The 23,293-nt window shown below is 55.7% G+C and overlaps 4 protein-coding genes across 4 annotated transcripts; 2 read left to right on the top strand and 2 right to left on the bottom strand.

Annotated features, from left to right (window-relative positions):
- Nucleotides 1-256: 256 nt before the first annotated feature.
- IUM83_10282 (reverse transcriptase) lies at nt 257-5,557 on the top strand (the record flags this gene model as incomplete). The annotated part of the gene is made up of 5 exons (XM_067934775.1): nt 257-376; nt 442-727; nt 4,009-4,248; nt 4,615-4,792; nt 4,960-5,557. 5 exons carry the CDS (start codon nt 257-259, stop codon nt 5,555-5,557), a joined length of 1,422 nt encoding a protein of 473 aa, XP_067793213.1.
- Nucleotides 5,558-5,581: 24 nt separating this feature from the next.
- Nucleotides 5,582-6,841, top strand: IUM83_10283 (reverse transcriptase; the record flags this gene model as incomplete). The annotated part of the gene is made up of 1 exon (XM_067934776.1): nt 5,582-6,841. The coding sequence occupies one exon, from the start codon at nt 5,582-5,584 to the stop codon at nt 6,839-6,841; it is 1,260 nt and encodes a 419-aa protein (XP_067793212.1).
- Nucleotides 6,842-21,763: 14,922 nt separating this feature from the next.
- On the bottom strand, nt 21,764-22,425 carry IUM83_10284 (Enzymatic Polyprotein; the record flags this gene model as incomplete). Its single annotated transcript, XM_067934777.1, has 2 exons — nt 21,764-22,048; nt 22,165-22,425. 2 exons carry the CDS (start codon nt 22,423-22,425, stop codon nt 21,764-21,766), a joined length of 546 nt encoding a protein of 181 aa, XP_067793152.1.
- A 464-nt stretch (nt 22,426-22,889) lies between these two features.
- IUM83_10285 (uncharacterized protein) lies at nt 22,890-23,111 on the bottom strand (the record flags this gene model as incomplete). The annotated part of the gene is made up of 1 exon (XM_067934778.1): nt 22,890-23,111. The coding sequence occupies one exon, from the start codon at nt 23,109-23,111 to the stop codon at nt 22,890-22,892; it is 222 nt and encodes a 73-aa protein (XP_067793214.1).
- Between the last annotated feature and the right edge of the window lie 182 nt (nt 23,112-23,293).

Raw genomic sequence — 23,293 nt, forward strand, 5'->3', positions numbered from 1 at the left:
GACACGGGTCGCGCGGACGTCAGCAGTCCAACGCCGGGGGTCCGCGTCCAAGCGGTTAGCGCCCTTGTTGCCGATGCGAATGCCCTGGTGTACGAGAACCAGGCCCTCCGTGCACGATCCGAGCTCGTGACGGCGCAGAACGCACGCACCGAGCGTGACGACGATCGAGCCCAGCTCGCTGCTGCACCAGTGTCTCTCGCCCCTGTCCAGGCCCAATTAACTGCTGTCGCCGCGGAGCACGATCGGGCGCACCAGGATGCTGCTGCCCTCGAGCAGCAGCGAGATGCGGCCGTCGCCGAGTGTGACGAAGCACGCCGAGCATCCACGTCCTACGAGCGGTAGCGTGACGCCGTCGCTGAAGAGCTTCGCGCTGCCCGTCAGTCAATCTTGCAGAGTCGCGGCGATGCGTAGACGGCGCGTCGCTTGAACCTGCCGCTGCAGGACGACCTCCTGCGCGTCAATGCGTTTCTAAAGGCGCATGCTGAGGAGCTTCGACGCGGCCTCTCCCGCATCCGGGTGCTGGAGGAGTCTGTGGCCGAAGCCGGGACTGCTCGCGTTGCCGCTGAAGCTGAGGCTACCCGCGCACAGGACAATGAGCTCCGAGACGTGTCGAGGGCCGAGCAATGTCGAGCCGGCTGGCACAACATGCGTCGTGCGAAATCGCGGCTGCAAGGTGCAGTGGACGCCCGCGCGCTTCGCCTCAGTGTCCGCGTCGCTGGGGGAGCAGGTAGACCAAGTCCGTCGCGAGCGCGACGAGCGTGCCGTCATCTGGAGGCGATTGTTCCGCGGAGCGCATCGTGGTCGGGAGACGTGACGCGAAGCGGCTCTTCAGAAATTGCCCAAGCGCCAATCCGGTAACCCTGCCTGTGATGGGTCCAGAAAAAAACATGCGACGCAGCGTCAACCATGGCGGAGAGCAGGGGCACGCACAAGCTGCGAACCCAAGCCAGTGGAGGTGGAGTGCAGAAGGATACTGCCCGAGAACGCTTGATGATAAAGTATACTGAGCACAAGTCATCTCCAGAATCCCCGGTCTCCCGACTCCAGACGAAGAAAACCCCGAACGCCAGGCTGTGAATGCCGACCTCCCGACAGAACGACCAGACGCGACCTGTCGCCGCCTTATTGTACCCAAAAACTCCGGAGATGTACCCAGAAAGTCCTTTCAAGTTTCAAGTATAGTCCATCCAAGATGTTAACGACCGACCAAGACGACCGGCCATGATATTTTATGCACCGACCAGATTCCTGCCCGATCCATGACCTGCATGACGTGCGACGTGATTACGCTACGCCCGACCATAGTGAATTTTAGATAAAATGCCTGCTTCCAGAGAGATTGTAGGTACACATCTAACAGACTAGATAATCAGAGAGTTCAATTTGCCTAGAAGAGCGCAAGTGCTGCGGAGTCCTTAAGGGTGAAGTGGTGCTGTCAAGCAGTGAGAGGAACAAGCCTTGCCCGGAGGAACCAACCCTGCCGGCGGCCCTAAGCTGCGAGGCCTGCGTCTGGACGCGTTGTGGCCGCGATTACCGCCGTGGAACTCTCCCAAATGCTAAAACCAAGTTAGGCGGTGATCGGGCGCGCACCTGAAGTGACATGCCCTATTTCATATTCCAGTTGTTGGTTCTCCTTCTGGAGGCCCCATATTTTATATTAACTGCGTATCTAGGAGGTTCTGTGTAGTCACCCCTGGATCCAATTGATTGACTACTGTGTGATAGGACTGTATTTAGTTTGACTGAAGGTTGTCTTCCGTTTGGAGTTGAGCTTTCTCAAAGTCTTCTGCTTGGCGTTAATTATCTCCTTGTGGGAGCTGGTGCGTGTGAGTGAAGGGCGCTTCCGGGTTTGACCAGCGATCCGGAAGAAACTGAAGTAGACTGGTGTACGGACTCCCCGCTCAAGGGTTCAAAAGAATAAGTAGCGACTGTATATTTGCATATTAACTCTCTGTGTTTTTGGTTATCTAGGAAGGCTTACCTGTGATTTCGCCCCCCCCCCCCAGTCGTGGAGACTTACTGTTTGAAGTAACATAAGCGCTCTACACGCAAAGTCTCTTCATAGTGAAAACAACTCAACCGGTGAATTCCGTCCCACCGAAGGTAAACTGTAACGGGGTTACACACACAAGTGGCAATAGTAACTTGTGCATGACAACGGTCACAAGTGACAACAGTCACTTGTGCGTGACAATTGTCACTTATGGTTTAACAGATAAATATCTGTTAAAGGTTTTAGATACTTCCTCATATTGGTGTAAGTTACACCAATGGCTACACTTTCGGCCGCCAGAATGAGTGGCCTGCATATAACCAATAATCTCTTGGTAGACAGCAGCATCTTTCTACCAATTAGAGACGTGCATATTGGCGGGGCTCTGACAGCCAGTCGCTGTCAACCCCTTTCATAGATGATAAACAGTTTTAGCAGATTTAGGAGGAAGATCAATTTACAAACAATACAGTTCTCATTTTACCTTAAAATAGCTACTTGGTGTTTTATTTGATTTATATTATAGTTGTGGACTCCAGTATAATTAATTCAAATTACCAACAAACTCCGACGCTTTCTCATACACGTGGCGCGACGTGTAAGCAAAAGTAGTGAGTCAAGTTAGACCCACTATACCTGGTAGCACTTAGTAGTCCGTCCAACGACTGACTACGTGACGTTCGTACAGGGTGTACGAACACGGAGCCGAGAACCACACGAGCACGGAGGTGCCCATTGAGAACTCCAATACGCCTGCAACGCATGTTGCACGCGCTGACTGCCCCCACCTGTCTGACCCAGAGTGGGAGGCCCTCCAACGACTGTCAACAGTCATTGGAGAAGCGGCGATAGCCACGATGCTGCGTACGCTATCGCCGACGGAGCAACATGGTGTTGCTCTGGGCTTCATCATGAAGGAGCAGCGTGACGCTGCTTCCTCAGTGACGGCGTCGTCAGGGACGACACCGCGTGCTCAACCATTAAAGTTGAGCGTAAGCAATTACGTGGGAAGAGAGGGCGAGCCTCTCCTCCGATGGCTTGTCGAACTCGACACAGCCATAGCGGCTCGACGCATCGTCGACCCGCTGTCGAAGGTCGCGTTCGCCATGTCCTGCCTTGGCGGACGTGCAAGGAGTTGGGCGTATGGACGCCGACTCTCCGATCCTACGTGCTTCAGCACGTACGAAGTGTTCAAAGAGGAGCTCAAACAAGCGTTTGAGCCCCCGCAAAACGAGTTCCGGTCGAGGGCAGAGTTCCTCGACCTTCAGCAGGGTAAGCATGACGTCCATGCTTACGCACAGCGCGCACGATATTTGGTATCAAATATCGTGACTAACCCGATTGACGAGGCGACCAAGGTCGTCACGTTCATGAAAGGGCTTAGAGATGGGCCTGTGAAGACCTATCTCTTCCGAGAGTACCCGAGTACTCTCGAAGCTGCAATCACTCTTGCCATGCAAGAAGAGTTTAGCCTGCGGCAGTCTAAACTCCATGTAAACGTACCGAGGCCGCAACCGCGCCCGGTAGCGAGGACGGGAGGTCCGGAGCCAATGGACCTCTCGAACGCAACAACTGCTGGTTACCAGCAGCACGGAGGTAACGTGCGATGCTTCCGTTGCGGAAGGATCGGTCACTTTGCACGGGAGTGTACAGCTCCCATGCCCCCTGGAGGTGGCCGTCGTGGCGATGCTAGGCATCGCCGCGGACCAACAAAAAACGCGAACATCCGGTAGGCGCGGGGCGTCCTACTGGTAATGCAGTCGCGCGTGCCGACATCGGGCACGCGACACTGAGGACTGCAGCCCCCAGTGAGACCAGCTCTCACTGCAAGAAACAAGATGACAGGCCGAACCTAGTCATCTTGAAGGTTTACTCGAAGAGAGCGAGTGACTCTCTTCGAGCTTTGGTAGATTCGGGCGCGTCGAACAACTTTGTTCGACTACGAAGCCTGCCGAGACTTGACTTCGAGGAGGTAGATACACCTCGAAGTCTTCTGGAGGTACGACTGGCAACAGGTGCCATCGTGAAGACCGAGAAGCGCGTCGTGAACGTGCGCTTCTCGTACAAACAACGAGTGTTTGTCGAACACTTTATCGTCCTGGACCTGGACGATAAGTTCGACGTAGTAATGGGCATGCCGTGGCTTGTACGGCATCATCCGGTGATAGACTGGAAGAAGCGCACGCTCGTGCGCTTCGGACGCGACAGCGGAACAGAGAGCGATGGCCCTGTTACCGCAGCGCGCGCACCAGCAGGTGCGCGCGGCTCACCAGTCGAGACAGCGCTTAATGCTGCTGTCCCGGAGTGCCCAAGAAGTGCGCGAGGGTGCCCACAAGTGAGATCCACGTCGGCAATACTGCCGACGTCGGAAGAAAAAGATGTGTTGGTTCCGGGAACCAACACCCACGTTCAAGCGTGTAAGGGACAGTCCCTGACCCGAAGCGGTCAGGTCGACGACGACGCTTTGGCTCCCGGAGCCGACACACCCTCGTTCAAGAGTGGCTCCGCCAATGAATGGCGTTGAGGTGACGAAGGCGTGTCAACTCCGGGAGTTGACGCTGCAAACAGTGCGGACGGTTGCAAACGTACCGCACTGACGCAATTTGCATGCTGTCGTGCAGCCGGGCTGCACGACGAAGCGCCATGCGATCAAGCCGGGCTTGATATCGCGCGCCCGCAGACAGGGTCCGCCGGCGAACGATTGTCCACGGCCGGGCCTGGACCAGAAGAACAACTGTGCGGAGCCGGGCTCCGCACAACAAGAAGACGGCGCAAGCGGAGAACGCTGCGCAAGTCTCGGTCCGGGACCGAGACGCAACGAGAATCGTCTGCTGGGCAGACTGAGGCGGTAACGCCGGACGTCGATACGCTAAGCGTCTTGACGCGCACCAATACTGGATTCCAGTATCATGAAATGGGACTCGCGAATCCTCCGACGACGGCGTCGGAGTTGACTTCGCTTCCAGGCATGACTGGAAGCGCTTCACACGCAACTTGCACGATGGATGCATCGAGCAGGTCTGCGTTCTTTCGAACAGCGAAAGAACGGAGAGCAAGAGCGAAGAGCTGAGGCAGCTCTTCATGGGAAGTACCACTGAGAGTGAAGACACTCTCAGGGCGAAGACGAAGCGAAAGCGCTTCGAGGAACAAGGTTGGGACTCGCTGAAGTCGAGTCCCTATTACGAATTGTTGAGGGAGTACAAAGACGTACTCCCGGAAGACATTCCTGCGGAGCTTCCGCAGGATAAGGGTATTCAGCACGAGATTGATCTCGTGCCGGGCACGAAGTACTGTGTCACGCGGCAGTGGCCACTGCCGCGACAGCAAGTAAAAGCGATCGACGACTTCTTTGAAAGTCGTCGCAAAGCAGGACAAGTGCGGGAATCAAAGTCCCCGCACAGTGCTCCGACGTTCTGTGTAAAAAAGCCACAGGGCGGATGGCGCATCGTTCATGCGTATAACAAGCTGAACGATGCGACGGTACCGGCGCAGACGCCGATACCGCGAAAAGATGTTATCGTCGATTCGATGGCCGGGAGCACCGTTTACAGTGCTCTCGACTAGCGAGATGGATTCTATCAGATCCTAATGCGTGAGAGCGACATCCCTCTCACGGCAGTGAACACGCCAAGCAGCATGCTCTGGGAATGGCTAGTAATGCCACAGGGGTTTAAGAACGCCCCTGCGACTTTCACCAGGTTCGTGACGCACTTGTTGCGCTCGGTGCGCGACTTCGCACCGAGCTACTTCGATGATGTGTTCATCCACAGCCGAGCTGTGGACGGGAAGACCGACGTAGAGATGCACAGGGTGCATCTCCGGAAGCTACTTGAGCTTGTCAAGGAACTGAGGCAGTTCCTTGGCTTGGCCACGTACTTGTGCAAGTACGTGGAGGATTACGCGGGCAAGATCCGCCCGCTGTCACAGCTTCTTAAGAAGGAAGCTGTGTGGAATTGGACAACCGATTGCCAAACGGCATTCGATGCAGTCAAGCGGGGCTTGACTGAGTCGCCGATCTTGGCAGTGGCTGCCCAAGATCGCCCATTTCACGTAGTGTGTGACGCATCCGATTTCGCGATCGGATGCGCGTTGATGCAGCACGATCACGAGGGCCGTGATCGTGTCGTCTACTACCAATCGCGTCAGCTGAAGCCAGCTGAGCGCAATTACCCGGTGCATGACAAGGAACTCCTTGCCATGAAGTATGCACTCGCAAAGTTCCGAGTGTATTTGCTTGGAAGTAGACCGTTTGTGGTCTACACCGACCATGCATCACTGCGCACTGCAGTGAAGTCACCACACATATCACAAAGAATGGCGAGATGGCTCTCATTCTTTGCGGAGTACAACTTCCGGGTCGAATACAAACCCGGAAGATTGAATGTAGTGGCCGACGCGTTATCACGTCGGCCGGACTACTCAGAAGCTGCTGACGTCAATGCCATTGACGCCATGCGAACGAGCACACCCACGTCGTCTCTGTTGGACGATGTGAAGGCCGCGTACGCGCACGACGCGGACGCGAAGCTCTGCTGGCCTATGGCACAGCGCCTTCTGACAAGTCCCGTCAGAAGCTGCCCAAGCACCTTCGTGCGCGTGCACACCGCTTTCGTGTGCACGACGGATTACTGCTTTATAATGCAGTCGACGACAACGCGGATCGCGTTGTCGTGCCAAATGACCATGACCTGCGACTCAGGATCATGTACGAGTATCATGATGCCCCGACTGCGGGACATCTCGGGCGTGAGAAGACTTACGTCCTTCTCACGCGCGACTTCTACTGGCACCACCAGTATAAGTGGGTACGCAAGTACATCCGTGCTTGCGAGGTATGCCAACGCGTAAAGCCTACGCCATTCGCGCAGGCTCCCTTACAATCACTACCGACTCCGTCGGAGTGTTGGAAGTCCATGTCTTTGGACTTCATCTTTGGTGTTCCCCCAGACAGCGGAGGGAATACCGGTGTTGTGGTCTTCGTCGACCGCTTCAGCAAGATGGTACATCTTGCTGCGGTGCCGGCAGAAGTGAATGCGAAGCAAATGGCCCGTCTGTTCGTTGACATGGTGTTCAAACACCATGGCTTGCCGACCGACATTGCGTCGGACAGAGACCCGCGCTTCACAGCGGACCTGTGGCAAGAAGTATTTACACTTCTTGGGAGCCAGCTTTCCATGTCGACTGCGGATCATCCGCAGACGGACGGTCAAACTGAGCGCGTGAATCGCGTGCTCGTCGACATTTTGAAGAGCTACGCTCACTCATTCCAATACTGGAGCGAGTGCTTATCGATGACAGAGTTTGCCATCAACAACTCAGTACATGTCTCGACCGGGCATACACCGTTCTACGTGAATGCAATACGGCATCCACGTCTACCGAGTTTACTCGGAGTGGTGGCTCCCACTTGAAGTGGGGGAGGATCTACGACTGCAACACATCAGTCGCAAAAAGCCGCTGACACCTGCACAGTGTCAGCCGTGACAACAAGGAACAAGACAACCAGGTCTGCGCACTGCGCTGACCCCCAGAACAAGGAAAACGAGTCTGTGCAGAGCCCAGACTCCACAAGGAACAAGGACCACGGATCTGCGCAGGGCGCAGACACCGCGACGAACCACGCAGAGGCCGGGCCTCTTGCGGAGAGCGAGCTGAACGAGTTCAGCTCGGATGCGATTGACTTTATCAATAAAAGACAAGCCGTAATTCGGTTTGTCCAGGGCACGATTGCAGCTTCTGTGGATAAACAGAAGCTGAACGCCGATAATATTGGCAGGGGCAACACAAATGAATTCAACGTGGATTCATTGGTTTTGTTATCAACTCAAAACCTGCCCAAACATGCAGTTTCGGATTTCGGAGCAAGCAAGCTTGCTCCACGCATTCACGGGGATGGCACGCCACGGTAACGCATACACGCTAGACATACCGTCTAGCATGCGGCTCCACCCGATATTTTATGTCGGGCGGTTAAAGCTATACCTCCAGCACGAGCCAAGTGGCTCGTCTGACCCGAAGAGACAGACTCGACAGGGGAAACCCTCCTCTCCAGCGCGTAGTCGCGCTGGAGCAGTTAATACAGTCGGGCCTACAGCCCGACCGGTACGTTCAAGGCGGTCTGGGAGACCGCCAGAGACGGGACACGAAGGAACAGAGCGGCAACCGCCGCGCTCTGAAAGTACTCCACGACCGTCACTTGGTCGTGGTGCAACACGAGATGAAGGTCAACACGGCGTTGACCATCGGGGCGTGTTTCCACCACCTCCGCCACCGCTGCGAGACGCACGCGGAGAAATTCGCTGGATCGTCCAGCGAATTGTTGATCATAGGAAAACAATCCGAGGTCCGGATTGTTTTAGAATTCGCTGGAGAGGTTTCCCTCCCCAACACGACACGTGGGAACCACGGAACGTCCTGATGGAAGACGTTCCGGACATGGTGAAGGAGTACGAAACCCAACACGCACTACCAGCAAGAAGGTAGTGCGAGCGCTGTAGTAATCTACAACGCCTGACGACTCCCGTGCTAGATAATTAGCACGGAGATCATTGAAGCTCTCAGGTATACATATAGTATACCTGTTGTGGTCGCGGTTGCTAATACGCACCGCCGCCTGGACGGACACCAGCCTCCACCGCAACAGCGTGGAGTTCTTAATACTTGCCTCACTTCGAGAAGGACTCGAAGTGCTTTGGCGCTTGCTTACCCGATCACGGTAAGCAACAGAAATTCGCTTAGAGATGTCGACGCATAGACGTGGTCGACATCGAAGAATCATACACAGACACTGTGTTGTCTGTCCCCGTGGTAGCGGCGCACCTCGCGCTACCGCGCATTGTACTCAGCAACAGAGAGTTTACACTCTGTTGCATTGGTGGTCTTCAGCTTGATCGTGCCCATTGTAGATGAGCACGGAAATCCCCAGCACAAACAATTGACAAGCAGTCAATATTAATTGACGTGTCGAGACCGACACGTCTAAGCTTAACGGGGGGATGGTGTAACGGGGTTACACACACAAGTGACAACAGTCACTTGTGCATGACAACGGTCACAAGCGACAACTGTCACTTGTGCATGGCAATTGCCGCTTATGGTTTAACAGATAAATATCTGATAAAGGTTTTAGATACTTCCTCACATTGGTGTAAGTTACACCAATGGCTACACTTTCGGCCGCCAGAATGAGTGGCCTGCATATAACCAATAATCTCTTGGTAGACAGCAGCATCTTTCTACCAATTAGAGACGTGCATATTGGCGGGGCTCTGACAGCCAGTCGCTGTCAACCCCTTTCATAGATGATAAACAGTTTTAGCAGATTTAGGAGGAAGATCAATTTACAAACAATACAGTTCTCATTTTACCTAATCTAAGTCACTTGGAATCCTTTCTTACTTAACTTATATTTGTGTATTCAAATATAATTAACCTAAGTAATTACTAAGTACTTACGCTTCCTCATACACGTTGCGCAACGTGTAAGCAAAAGTAGTGAGTCAAGTTAGACCCACTACACATCAGAGGCGCGATTATTACATCGAACTCTTCCATGAGCTCCGATGGTTCCAAAGCAAGAAGATATCTCCTCGCAGCAAAGTGCCCGAATGGCAGGCACTTTGTCAAAGTTGGAACGCTTTTGTTGAGAACTTAACAAGAAACCGAGTGCTTACCGTAATCGGATTATGGAAGCGAAGTTGGAGCAACTCCACGTTACTGCGGAGGAGGCTAATGTGCCGTGCGCTGTGCCCGAGGGCTCTCAGTGCACGAAGTGCTTTCCAGGCGCGGTCCGCTTGAGCGACCGCGACCTGAACGGGTACACGTCGTTCCGTGTGCCCGAGAGTCTCAAAGAGCTCCGTGCTAAATTCTTAGCACGTGAGGGTTCGAGCGCTGGTGATGACCGCAGCGCTCGCACTACTTCCGCTGCGCCAGCGCGCACTGCTCCTCGTACGCCCTCACCATTTCCGGAACGTCCTCCAGCAAGACGTTCCGCGGCTCCCATGTATCTTGATGAGGAGGAAATCCTCTCCAACGAATACGAAAACGAGCCCCTTGAGGGTTCGTTTTCGGGATAGTGTGGTCAACAATCCGCTCAACAATCCAGCGGGTTGAGCCGCGGGCGTCACGGATCGGCGGTGGCGGTGGCGGTGGCGGGAAAACGCCCCGGGTATGATCAGCCCCGGGCTGATCAGTATGCGCCTCTCCACGACCGGGTGATCGCCGTGGAGCGTCTGCAGGGCGCTGGGTTCGCCGCCCTGAAACAGGAGCTGGCGAACCAGAAGGCCCAAGTCTCGGCGGTCTCGCAGGCCGCCTCGAATATCCAGGTCGAGCTGGGGACCCAGATGAAGGGGTTGCTCCAGCGCGTCCGCGCGCTGGAGGAGAGACTGCTCGTCGCCGAGGCCAAGGCTTCCGCTTCTGCCTCGGCTCCTGTCGAGGCTTCGGGTCAGCCGAGCTAGATGGCTCGTGCTGCAGGTATGGCTTCATCCGTCCGGCGTAAAAGGTCGGATGGAGGCGCATGCTAGACGGTATGTCTAGCGTGTAAGCGTTGCCGTGCCGTTTCAACACAGTGAACGGCCCGATGAAGCGCGGAGCAAGCTTGCTTGCTCCGAAATCCGAAACGGCATGTTTAGGCAGGTTTTGTGTAGCTAACAAAACCAATGAACTAACTTTGAATTCATTTGTGTTGCCTCTGCCCACATTGTCTGCGTTCCGCTTCTGTTGGTCAACAGAAGCTGCTATTGCGTCTTGGACAAACCGAATTACGGCTTGTCTTTTGGTGATGAAACGGATTGCATCCAAACTGAGGTCATTCCGCTCGCTCTCCGCTAGAGGCCCTGCCTCTGCGTGGTTCTTCGCGGTGTCTGCGCCCTGCGCAGACCCGTGGTCGTTGGCCATGTTGTTGGGGGAGTCTGCGCCCTGCGCAGACTCATGTGGTTTGTCCATTGTTGCAGCTGACACTGTGCAAGTGTCAGCGGTTTTCTGCGGCTGCTGTATTGCAGTCGTAGATCCTCCCCCACTTAAAGTGGGAGCCATCACTCCGAGTAAACTCGGTAGGCGTGGATGCCGCATGGCATTCACGTAGAACGGTGTATGCCCGGTCGAGACATGTACTGAGTTGTTGATGGCAAACTCTGTCATCGATAAGCACTCGCTCCAGTATTGGAATGAGTGAGCGTAGCTCTTCAAAATGTCGACGAGCACGCGATTCACGCGCTCAGTTTGACCGTCCGTCTGCGGATGATCCGCAGTCGACATGGAAAGCTGGCTCCCAAGAAGTGTAAATACTTCTTGCCACAGGTCCGCTGTGAAGCGCGGGTCTCTGTCCGACGCAATGTCGGTCGGCAAGCCATGGTGTTTGAACACCATGTCAACGAACAGACGGGCCATTTGCTTCGCATTCACTTCTGCCGGCACCGCAGCAAGATGTACCATCTTGCTGAAGCGGTCGACGAAGACCACAACACCGGTATTCCCTCCGCTGTCTGGGGGAACACCAAAGATGAAGTCCAAAGACATGGACTTCCAACACTCCGACGGAGTCGGTAGTGATTGTAAGGGAGCCTGCGCGAATGGCGTAGGCTTTACGCGTTGGCATACCTCGCAAGCACGGATGTACTTGCGTACCCACTTATACTGGTGGTGCCAGTAGAAGTCGCGCGTGAGAAGGACGTAAGTCTTCTCACGCCCGAGATGTCCCGCAGTCGGGGCATCATGATACTCGTACATGATCCTGAGTCGCAGGTCATGGTCATTTGGCACGACAACGCGATCCGCGTTGTCGTCGACTGCATTATAAAGCAGTAATCCGTCGTGCACACGAAAGCGGTGTGCACGCGCACGAAGGTGCTTGGGCAGCTTCTGACGGGACTTGTCAGAAGGCGCTGTGCCATAGGCCAGCAAGAGCTTCGCGTCCGCGTCGTGCGCGTACGCGGCCTTCACATCGTCCAACAGAGACGACGTGGGTGTGCTCGTTCGCATGGCGTCAATGGCATTGACGTCAGCAGCTTCTGAGTAGTCCGGCCGACGTGATAACGCGTCGGCCACTACATTCAATCTTCCGGGTTTGTATTCGACCCGGAAGTTGTACTCCGCAAAGAATGAGAGCCATCTCGCCATTCTTTGTGATATGTGTGGTGACTTCACTGCAGTGCGCAGTGATGCATGGTCGGTGTAGACCACAAACGGTCTACTTCCAAGCAAATACACTCGGAACTTTGCGAGTGCGTATTTCATGGCAAGGAGTTCCTTGTCATGCACCGGGTAATTGCGCTCAGCTGGCTTCAGCTGACGCGATTGGTAGTAGACGACACGATCACGGCCCTCGTGATCGTGCTGCATCAACGCGCATCCGATCGCGAAATCGGATGCGTCACACACTACGTGAAATGGGCGATCTTGGGCAGCCACTGCCAAGATCGGCGACTCAGTCAAGCCCCGCTTGACTGCATCGAATGCCGTTTGGCAATCGGTTGTCCAATTCCACACAGTTTCCTTCTTAAGAAGCTGTGACAGCGGGCGGATCTTGCCCGCGTAATCCTCCACGTACTTGCACAAGTACGTGGCCAAGCCAAGGAACTGCCTCAGTTCCTTGACACTTGAAGGCATTGGCCATTCATTTATCACTCTGACTTTTTCCGGGTCAGGGCGAACGCCATTTTTTCCTACGAGACACCCGAGGACGGGTATCTCGCTCGCCCCGAAGATACACTTCTTCAGGTTCGCGTAGAGGTTATGTTTTCGCATAAGCTCAAGTAGCTTCCGGAGATGCACCCTGTGCATCTCTACGTCGGTCTTCCCGTCCACAGCTCGGCTGTGGATGATGACACGAAGCGGCGCCAGAAAATTTGCCCAAGTCTCTGCTCAGTGACCCGGCCAGCGACAGGCCCGTAAGACATGCGACGGAAGAGCACAAGAGAAGAGCGAAGACACAAGCGAGAAAGAAGGCTCAAGCAAGTCCAGAAAGAGAGCCGAAGAAGATTGCTCAAGATCGTCCAGACTCCCGCCGTAGTGAAGTCAAGTCAAACTCCAGACTCATTGGCCTCCGGACCCTGGACGCAGGATTCCAGACACCAGGCTCCGGACGAAGATCCTCAATGGGCGACCGGTCGCGCCCTGTCCCAGCCTGATTTGTACCCAGAAAGGCCTTCCAAGTTTCAAGTATACTCCGACCAAGATGTTAACGACCGACCAAGACGACCGACCATGGTATGTTATGCACCGACCAGATTCCTGCCCTATCCATGACCTGCTCGACATGCGACGTGATTACTCCACGCCCCGACTATAGTGAAACCAAGATAAAAGAGCTGATTCCAGAGAGAACAGTGGATACAGAAGCCTAAGAAAAGATAATCAGAGCGTTCAATTTGCCAAGAAGGGCGCAAGTGCTTCCCCGTCCCCAGGGACGAGGTGTGCTGTCAAGTAAGCGAGAGGAACAAGCCTCGACCGGAGGGATTAACCCTACCGGCGGCCCTAAGCTACGAGACCTGCGTTTGGACGCGGCGTGACCGCGAATACCGCCGTGGAACTCTCCCAAAGTCTAAAACCAAGTTAAGCGGTGATCGGGCGACGCGCGCTCCGAGGTGACCTGTCCTATTTCATATTCCAGTTGTTGGTCCTTCGTTCGGAGGCCCCATTTCATATTAACTGCGTTTCTAGGAGGTTGTGTGTAGTCACCCCTAGATCCGATCGATTGACTACTGTGTGATAGGATTGTATATTGTCTGACCGGAGGTTGTTCTCCTTTTTTGGAGTTGAACGTTTGGAAAGTCTTCCGCCTGGAGCTAATTATCTCCTTGCGGAAGCTGGAACGCGTGAGTGAAGGGTGCTTTCGGACTCGACCGGTGGTCCGGAAGAAACTCCAGTAGACCGGTGTACGGGCCCCCCGCTCAAGGGCCCCCCAAAGAATAAGTAGCGGCTGTATATTTGTATATTTGCATATTAACTCTCTGATTTTGAAGGTTTGGCTGGAAGGATCTGCTTGTGATCTCAACCCCAGTCGTGGAGACCTACGTTTGAAGTAACGTAAGCGCTCTACACCCAAGACCTTATCATTGTGAAGACAACTCATCAGGTGAAGTTCGTTCTATCGAAGATAAACGACACCTACAGGGATTCACAAGGTCACACGCCACCTCCGTTGGGAGCACCTAGTGCTGCTATCGGAGTCTGACCCCATTGGGAAAATCCGTAAGGAGGAGTAATTCTCCGGACGGGCGGCCCCGTGGCATCGTGCTATACACCTGGGCGGCAAAAGGCGCTCACCCGCCTCGCCACAGCTGGTGCGCGTGCCCGGATTTGGTAGTCCGTGGAATTTCACCGAGTTGTTTTTATATTATATTGATTAAGATCTAGGGTGCTGACTGCTAACAATCTTCTAACCGTGGTTGATATGACTGGAAGTGGAAGCAGAAAGAAGGAAGGGCGACGGCAGTCGGCGGAGTCTGAACCAAGCCGGCAGTCGCGCCGAGTCGCGAACTTGGGAGTCGAGCCGCATCGACCTCTGGAAGACGTCGAACGTGACGCCCGGAAGGCCAACGCGGCAAAACGCAAGGCTACCAAGGAAGCGAAGGAAGCGTCGGCTCCAAGCGAGACGACTTCTGGGCCCGCTGTTCCAGACGCGCACCAAGTGTCCAAGGACGGCGACCAGGAGACGGCTCTGGAAGATGCTGACACTTCTATGTCGGCGGACTCGAGGCTGGGTCCAGACGACGAGGACAAGCCCGCTCCGGACATGTCCGCCAAGGCGTCTGCGGGAGGCGCCGATGTGGTTGAGCCCCCGGTGGGTGGTCGAGTTTCGGACTCCCCCCAACCGGAACATGAGGTCGAGGCTTCGGACGTCGACGACGAAGTCCAATACGTTGGAACGAAGAAGCCTTTGGAAGGTCCGGCTGACGACGTCGAAGTTGTCGAAGTTGACTCCGAGCCGGACGACGAAGTGCAGCTGGTGAAGGTCGAACCGGCGGTCAAGAAGGAAGCTCACCTGTCTACGGTTCAGGAAGGCCAAGTGCTCGAGGACACAGAAGTGTCTTCGCCGAAGTCCTCTGCAACGGCTTCTGCCCGAATGCCGACTCAAGTCCGACCGACACCGGTGTCTCCATCGGAAGTTCAAGTGAAAGCGTATGTGGCTGACCAAGTGCGACGATGGGAGAGGGACATCTCCGAAAGAAGTGTTCCTCCGAACATCAAGTATGAATGGCCTCAAGCTCATTTGGATTCAATGGCTTACATGTCTGCGATCTTGACTACCTCTGAGTACTTACGGAAGCGGACGTCGATGGCCGTGGAGGCGGACGCTTGGATCGCCGAGATGGAGCTGACACGTCGGACGTTTGGGGTCACCCGAGACTGGACGGCTGCGACGATTCCGGTCGGACTCTTGTCCCCACGCGAGTGTGTTGCGGTCCTTCAGACGCAACTGTTCGAGTCCGGCTTCAGTTTTCTGAACTTGGTTCCTGGCTGGTTCCGGACACGAGCTAACAAGGCGCACCCGGACTTGGTCCGCCACGTCGTCGAAGAGATGCTCCTGTTGCTGTCCATCGAGATGGCCGAGCTGAAGCAGCTGATGACCAAGGCATCCGAAGTCCAGGCGCAGATGGCTCGCCCCGAACGATCGCGTCCAGACTCGGCTGTACCGGAGCTTGACGCGGAGGTGACCGACCACGAAGTCGAGTTGCTGGGACGCGGCTACATCCAGATGCTCGAGGTGTCTGGACTTCAGACGCCGCGAAGTCCAAGGAGCCCCGCGGTGAGTGAGCCTGTACCCAAGCGCGTCCAACGTGTGCCGGCGCTCGCACCTCCGTCGTCCATCCCGACGCCTGAGTCTCCGCAGTCTGTGTCGTCGTCTGCTTTCCGAAGTCTGGAAGGCGCTCGACCTGGTAGTGTGACGTCTGGTCCGGATGCCTCGGTGAAGTCGGAGTCTCGAGCATCGTCAAGCCTCTTCGGGACGTCAGGTGGCTCGGACGAGTCGCTTGCTAGTGCCACGTCAGGATCGCGAACCTCGAGGGACAGCTCGTCCGGGTCTTCGGGACTGAACTGGGGGCAGGACGCTGGATCGCTCATGCCGGCCGTTCCGATGGCGATGACTGTCCAGACGCTTGGTGGTGTGGCTCCGGTCGAATCCGCGATGGCCATGTACGTCACGCAGGAAGCTCTCCCTCCGAACCCGGTGCGCGTGGATCAGGACGATATCGTCATGTCGGAGTCCGAACGATCGCACGCCCGGTGACGGGAGTCGACGGCATTCCGACGTCGCTCCAAGCGCCGAAGTCCGTTGCCATCCGAAAGTTCCAGCAGCGACGATGATAGCCGACGCCGCAGGTCCAGCCGACGCTCCCAGTCTGAACGTTCGTACCGCTCGGGACGATCACATGATTCGGCCAGTTCTGGAAGCACGCAAGTCGCCTTAAACGCCATGTTCCAGGTGCAGGAGGCGGTCGCCCGGATGGAGAGGCACCAGGACACCGCGCTCGAGAAGCTGAACACCAAGCTGGACTTGGAAGTCGCTCGGAGGTTCGGAGCCCCGGCTCGGGACCCACCTGTGAAGGAGGAGTCCACCCGGAGCCCGGCCGACGACACTTGGACACGCCGCGAGGCGGAGACCCGGGAAGCCGCTCGACTGGAAGCCGCGCGTCCGGAACGTGAGCGAGCGGACGTACTCTTGGCACAGTATCGTGCCCAGACGGAGACATATCAGGCCGAAGAAGCGCAGCGCATGGCGGCCATGATGGAGTCCTTGCAGCGCGAGCTAGAAGACATGCGCGCGGGGCGGGCCCAGGAGCGAGAGGCGGCCAAGAATGTCCAGAAGTTTCTGACTGGACAGTTGTTGCGCGACCTTCGCGCAACATCCGCCCAGACGCCTCCGCGACCATTTGTATTCAGACCTGATTCGGCAACTCGGGACCCTCATGTGACAACGGAAAATCCAGTGGCGACCAGTCGTCAGGTCAGGCGTCCAGAATCCAGTGGCGTAATCAGTGATGACGTAATCATGGGAGATGTCACACGGACCTCGACGAACCTCGACGAATTCCTGGCGGCTCAGCTTCGGGCGACCCTCAGCGCCGCCGCCAAGGCCGACACCGCGCCGCCGCGCGTCAAGACCGAGAGCGCCCCCGACGGCTCCGCACGAGGACACGCCGACGCGCGCCCCGAACAAAAGGCGCAGGCGGAGGGCGTGCCGCAGCGCAAGGCGCAAGCTGGCTCGGCGAAGCGGGCGAAGTCTGCGAGTGGCAAGTCGACAGTGCGAGGGGGAAGGGACGCCTCGTCCCGTGGAGAGAAATCGAAGAACCCCCCAGGCACCGTGGTGATCCGGATAGTTCCGATTCTGGCTCAAGCTCCGACGGGAGTTCTTCGGACTCCGACAGCTCCGATAGCTCGTCGTTTGAAGATGTCGCCCCGAACACACCGACTTTTGCAGGACCTGGAGGAACGCTATTCACGTTCCGGCCATATGTGAATGCGAACAGCCTGGAGGATTTCGATGAGAAGGCGTCGCTGGCGGTCCGGACAAGGTGGCTGGAGAGATTCCAAAGCATTGCAGCTCAGGGCGGATGGACGGACAAGGTCAAGATATACGAGATGAAGCTCAAGTTGTCCGCCGCCGTCCGGAACTGGCGCGCGAACCTTCGTCCGAAGGTGAGACGAGACTGGAAGAAGTTCCTGAAGGAGTTCCGTGAGATGTATTGCAAAGCAAAGACCTCAGACTCCGAACGCTACTACACGATGGTTCAATGGAAGTCAGAAAACCCGCTAGAGTTTTACTATCGCCTGAACAAGGTGGCAGATAAGGCGGGTATCGATTTCGACTCGTCGTCCAAGCAGCGGGAACGTCATCTGAAGGTATTCACGAAGAAGCTCTTGGACTCACGCCTTCGATCGACGTTGCAAGGCCAACGCATCCGGAGATTACGTGACTTGGAGTACGTCCTAAAGCAGCACGAAGAGATGACCCAAGGCGACGATTACGATGCTCCTGAGGCCAAGCGGGACTTCTGGGCGGACAGTGTTCCGCACGGACGGTTCCAGTCGAAGCGTGCCGGCCGCGCGTATGTGGTTCAGGACGAAGATGTGTCGGCCGAAGGTGAAGATGATCGGGAAGTGCGGTTCCAAGATGCGGTGGAAGAAGTTCCTACCACTCCGTCGACGGCAAGCTCGGCTGTTGGAAGTGCGCCAACCGGAGGTGATTCCAGGCGAGACGAAGATCGCGTGCCAGATATTTCCAGCACTGTCTTCCGTATTATGGAGAACTCAGGTTGGAGACCTCCTTCGGGCGGAGATTTCCGAACACCACCTCGGTCTCCTCGTTTCGACACTGCGAACCGCACCAAGTTCTGTGAGCGCTGCAATGACTTTGGACACTCTACGGAGAGCTGTTGAACCGACCTCAAGTGTGATCGCTGCGGCCGGAAAGGGCACCCCGCCCGCCTGTGCAGAGTTCGACCCTGCCTATTCTGCAAGAAGTTTCATGAAGACCAATGTGAAGAGTGGAAGAAGTTCCAAGCTGTGAATACTCTCCCTCGTCAAGGTACACTGGACCTTCCGTCCGCTATCCGGAATCAACTACTGGATGGGGACGTCGATTCTGGGGAACAACAGTTAAACTAACAAGCCCGCTGGATGGGGATCCAGAACGCGTCGGGCTCAAGACTACCCCGGAATTGTGTGTCCTAGTGTATATTGGACCAGAGTTGAGGAGCAAGCACCAAGATAACCATCAATGCATGACTGTGATTTCAGAGGAAAACGACAAGTACCTATCCGATCAACAGCGTTTGGAGCGTTCTCGGTTGGAAGAAGGTCGTCCGGGGGATAATAATTCAGACGACGTCATCGATGGAGAAATGACTCTCCACCGCCCTCGGGTTGTTCTTCTCTTGAGGCGTGCTCATCGTTGAATGAGCGCGGGTTTCTTCTCCAAACGCGGAGAATTGACGAATGGTCAATTCAGAGATTGACGTGCGGGGACCCCGCGCGTCTAACCTTAAGGGGGGATGGTGTAACGGGGTTACACGCGCAAATGGCTACAAGTCACTTGTGATTTTTAACAGATAAGATATCTGTTAAAAGTTTTAGATGCTTCCTCACTTTGATGTAAGTCACACCAATGTATACATTGAAGTGGGCCACCACAATGAGTGGTCCACACATACCCAACGATCCTATTGGTAAAAAGCAGCATCTTTCTACCAATTAGAGACGTGCATATTGGCGGGCCAGCCGCTGTCAACCCCTTTCATAGATGATAAACAGTTTTAGCAGATTTAGGTGGAAGATCAATTCACAAACAATACAGTTCTCATTTTACCTAATCTAAGTCACTTGGAGTCTTGTCTGATTTAAATTATATTTGTGTATTCAAATATAATTAACTCAAGTAATTACTAAGTAATTACGCTTCCTCATACACATAGCGCAACGTGTAAGCTAAAGTAGTGGGTCAAGTTAGACCCACTACGTTTGAAACGTGTTGGGCCCTACTCGCTTGGGTTTTGGTCGCGACTGTGCTGATGCAGTTCAAAGTCCGTCTGGCCGACGGTGTCACAACGTATGACACCGCGCCGGTGCGTGCCCGACTGGCAGCGACACCTACTTTATTTACCAAACAGAATCGAGGTAGCTACGCTACCAACCGAGGTACCAACTTAACCACGATACACACCTACTTGACGTACACGACGTTTGGGTTCCGCGCCGCTCTCCTAGCCACTCGGGCGTACACCCACACGCACCTGCCCTACTCGTCGCAGCCATCGAAGAACTCGGAAGCCACGTGCCTCCTGTTCGTCACTCCGCTGTCGCCTACGCCTCGCAGTCACCTACCCTAGTCGCTGATGCCCTCGCACCACGATTCGTCCGTCCACCGTCCGTCTTCCGTCGTCCACCGTCCGTTGCCGTACACCCGCTCCCGATTGCTGCTAGTCGAGTCGTCCGGCTCGTACCTCAGTCGTCCGAATCGCGAGTGGACTCCAGCCGCCCGATTCGAAAGCTGGTGCGGCTTGCTCGCTAGCCGTCCAATTCACAAGTGCTCTCCGGTCGGCCAATTTGGAAGTGAGCTCGCTTTGACAGAACCCGCAGTGCCTAGAGATCCTGCCGCCGAGGTCTCGCCTTGCAGCGGATCCTGGTGTTCACGAAGTCGACTGGATTCCAGTACCACACTGCCGCCCACTTCAACGTCGTCAGGCATCTTCAAGGTGCCCGCCGTCTCGTCCGTCACTGCAACGTCGGCCTCCTTACATGAATTCCTCAACACCCGGGTATTCCACGATCCGGTCGTCTCTGTAAAGCCGTTCGTACTCCGCCACCGACGTCCATCGCGCTTGCGCACATCCGTCCTTGAGCCATAGCTCTCCGTCACCGGTCGTCCATAAGTTTGGGTCGCCGCAGGGGCGCAGTTCGTATTCAAGCACATACTGGCATACTTCATTACGTCGCCGTCGTCCCCGCTGCTCCACCACGAGTCCACGCCGGACGTCTTGCTCAGTAGCGTCGTTCATTGCTGGTCGCGTTCGTTTTGAGCCTCCGGCTCCATTTGTTCGTTCCGTTGGCGCCGTCGCTGCCAAAACAGGCGCTGCTGCCGCTGGTTCATTCTGTGCTGGCTGGTGGTCCTCGAATTCCAGTTGTTCATCGACGTCCTGCGCTATTGGTGCGAGTAGTGGTTCAGAGTAATAGTATCTAATGAGAAAGGAGACGTGAGCGATCACGGTCTCCGTCTTTCCCGTCTTGTCTTCTCTGTTAAGTACAAAGTTGTCGTAGCCAACGGGTTCCACAATGCGAAGTGGGCCCATCCATTGATGTACAAATTTAGTAGCATTCTTGCCATGCGGCGGGTTGTACATCCACACTAAATTACCCGCTTGAACCTCCCGTCTCTTCTTAGTCTTGAGGTTATAATACCTTGCCTGTTTTCTTGTTCTCGTTTCCGAGCTCGTTCAGCACACTCATGACTCCGCTCCATAGCTTTCAGTAAGTTAGCGTGGTAAGTAGGCAGCTCGCCCGCTTCAGCCACCTCCGTCCGTCGTAGAAGTTCATTGGGCGCACGCAGACGTTGGTCCATCATCAGTTCGTTGGGGCTCAAGGCCACCGTAGAGTGCTTTGCCGAGTTATAAGAATACACAGCAAACTTTACCCACAAATTCGAATCAGCTTGTCGTTCATCTTGCATGAAAGTAGCAACACAGTCTTTCCAATAACGATGAAAGCGCTCCACCAGTCCAATCAAGTGGGGTCGATAAGGCACAGGATTAATCTGATGCGCCTGGAGGAGCTGTACCAACTCCTCGATCACTTTCCCCGCCATCTCGGGTGCGCCGTCCGTAAGCAATTCGCGAAACATTCCAAAACGTAGCAAAACTTCCTGCATCAGGAATGTAGCAACACTCTCAGCCTTGTGCTGTGTCACGTAACATGCAACTGAGTATCTTGCCACGTACTCGACAGCCGTGATAACATACGGGTCGCCTCCGTCAGCAACTGGGAAGGGACCGGCGACATCAAGTGCCCGCTGGTCTCCTACCGCACCACCTCGCAAGCTGCGCAATGGCGGTACCACCTCACGTGGTTTCGCCTTCCGGGAGCCGCACTCTGGGCGCCCACGCACCCATCGTCTCACTTCTCGGTATAGTCCCGGTCACCAATACAACTGTGCTACTCGTCCATACGTATGAGGGCCACAAATGTGTCCATTCCATACGCTGTCATTGATATCTTTGAATACGGCCGACCACAACGTTAGTGGTAATACCACTCGCCATCCATGAGCCGTCTCGATCGTCACCAGGCCGTACTTTCGTCGATCTTCATGCTGCCGTACATGCCGTCTGTCAGCAACTTCCTCACGAACTTGCTGCGCTTCTGAGCCTCCACTAGCTCGTCGTCACTCAGCTGGAGCGTGTAGTCGTCCTCAGGCACATTCTCCAGGTCGTCATTCATGCCATTCGAGCCGTCCGTCGTCGCTTTGGCGCTGTTCGCGTGGTCCGTGACCGTCGTGCCGTCCTTCGCCGACATGGCCGCCGTGTTCGCCGTCCACGTGTTGGCCTGGGCCCTGGCCGTGGGTTTCTTATGTCGTTGTCGTTGTCGTCTCCACGGGCGTAGACACTGTCGTCGGTGTCTTCACGCTCGTTCTCACACGTTTCGATACAGGGGTTTCACTGCGTCGCGCTTCTGCCGTCTACCTTGGTCGCGTTGTCGGCACAGATACACGTCGCCTTCTTCCAGGTATCGCCGTTTCTCGTGGTGATGGCGTCGCCGTCGTCGCATGAGTCGGGATCACCGTGTCGGTACTCGCCGGAGTCGTCGTCACCATTGTTGTCGACCTTGGCTCCAACGCCGTCGTAGTTTCGGATGCGTGGTCCAGTGCATTTGACCTCACCGCCCGTGTCGTCGTTGCCGTAATTGGGGTCGTCCTGAGCCCGATGCTGTAGTGATCTCGTCATCCTCGCTCAATACCGTCGGTGTCCAGTGCACGTGTCGCTGTGCACGCTCGCGAATGTGTGGACTACGTTTCGTGGCGGGCTCGGACGCCCTCTTCGTGCGTTTCCGGTCGGCCGTCGACACCACTGCCGTGTTGGTTATCGTAGCCGTCGTGTCGCCGTTCTCACCGAGCATCACTGCCTCCGTGTCGCCGCTCACAGCGTTGCCATCCACCGTGTGATCACTCACGGCAGCCTACTCGCCGTTCATTACGCCGCCGTTCAGCTCCTACGTCACCAAAGGTTTGTTCCGTCGTGACCGTCACTGCCGTAGAGTCGACCATCGTCGCCGAAGTGCCGTCCGTCGCCGTCTTGTCCACCGAGGCCAACACTGCTTCGACTGTAGTAGTAGTGATACGTTCTGCGCCGTCATCTGCCGTCGTCTCGCCCGCTAGTACCGCGGGCTTGTCCGCAGCCGCTGTTCCGCATCATGCGTCGCTCACAGGCATCGCCGCCACCATTACCACGACGTCCTGCTCACCGTTCATCTCTTGCATGCCACCTGTTGTCGCGATGGCCGTCGTGCCGTTACCATCCGCCGCCGTCGCACCGGTCACTACCGCCGGATCGGTCAATGGGGCCATGTGTATCGACCCAGCCATCGTAGCCGTGCGCGAATTCGCAATGCCGTCTGCGGTCGGTCCCAACATCCGCTGGCGTCGTCGCTGCCGTCCCACTGCTGCTCTGGCAGACGCAGGCGCCCTCGACAACACGTCTGCCACCACGTTTGTAGCTACAGACCGGTATTCCACCCGAAACTCAAATTCTTGTAGTATTAGCGACCAGCGGTGCGATTTTCCAGCCAGATTCGGTCGAGTCATCAGCCATTTCA

This window comes from Phytophthora cinnamomi (assembly GCF_018691715.1).
Source record: "Phytophthora cinnamomi strain GKB4 chromosome Unknown Contig30, whole genome shotgun sequence".
In the NCBI taxonomy this organism is placed as follows: Eukaryota; Oomycota; class Peronosporomycetes; order Peronosporales; family Peronosporaceae; genus Phytophthora; species Phytophthora cinnamomi.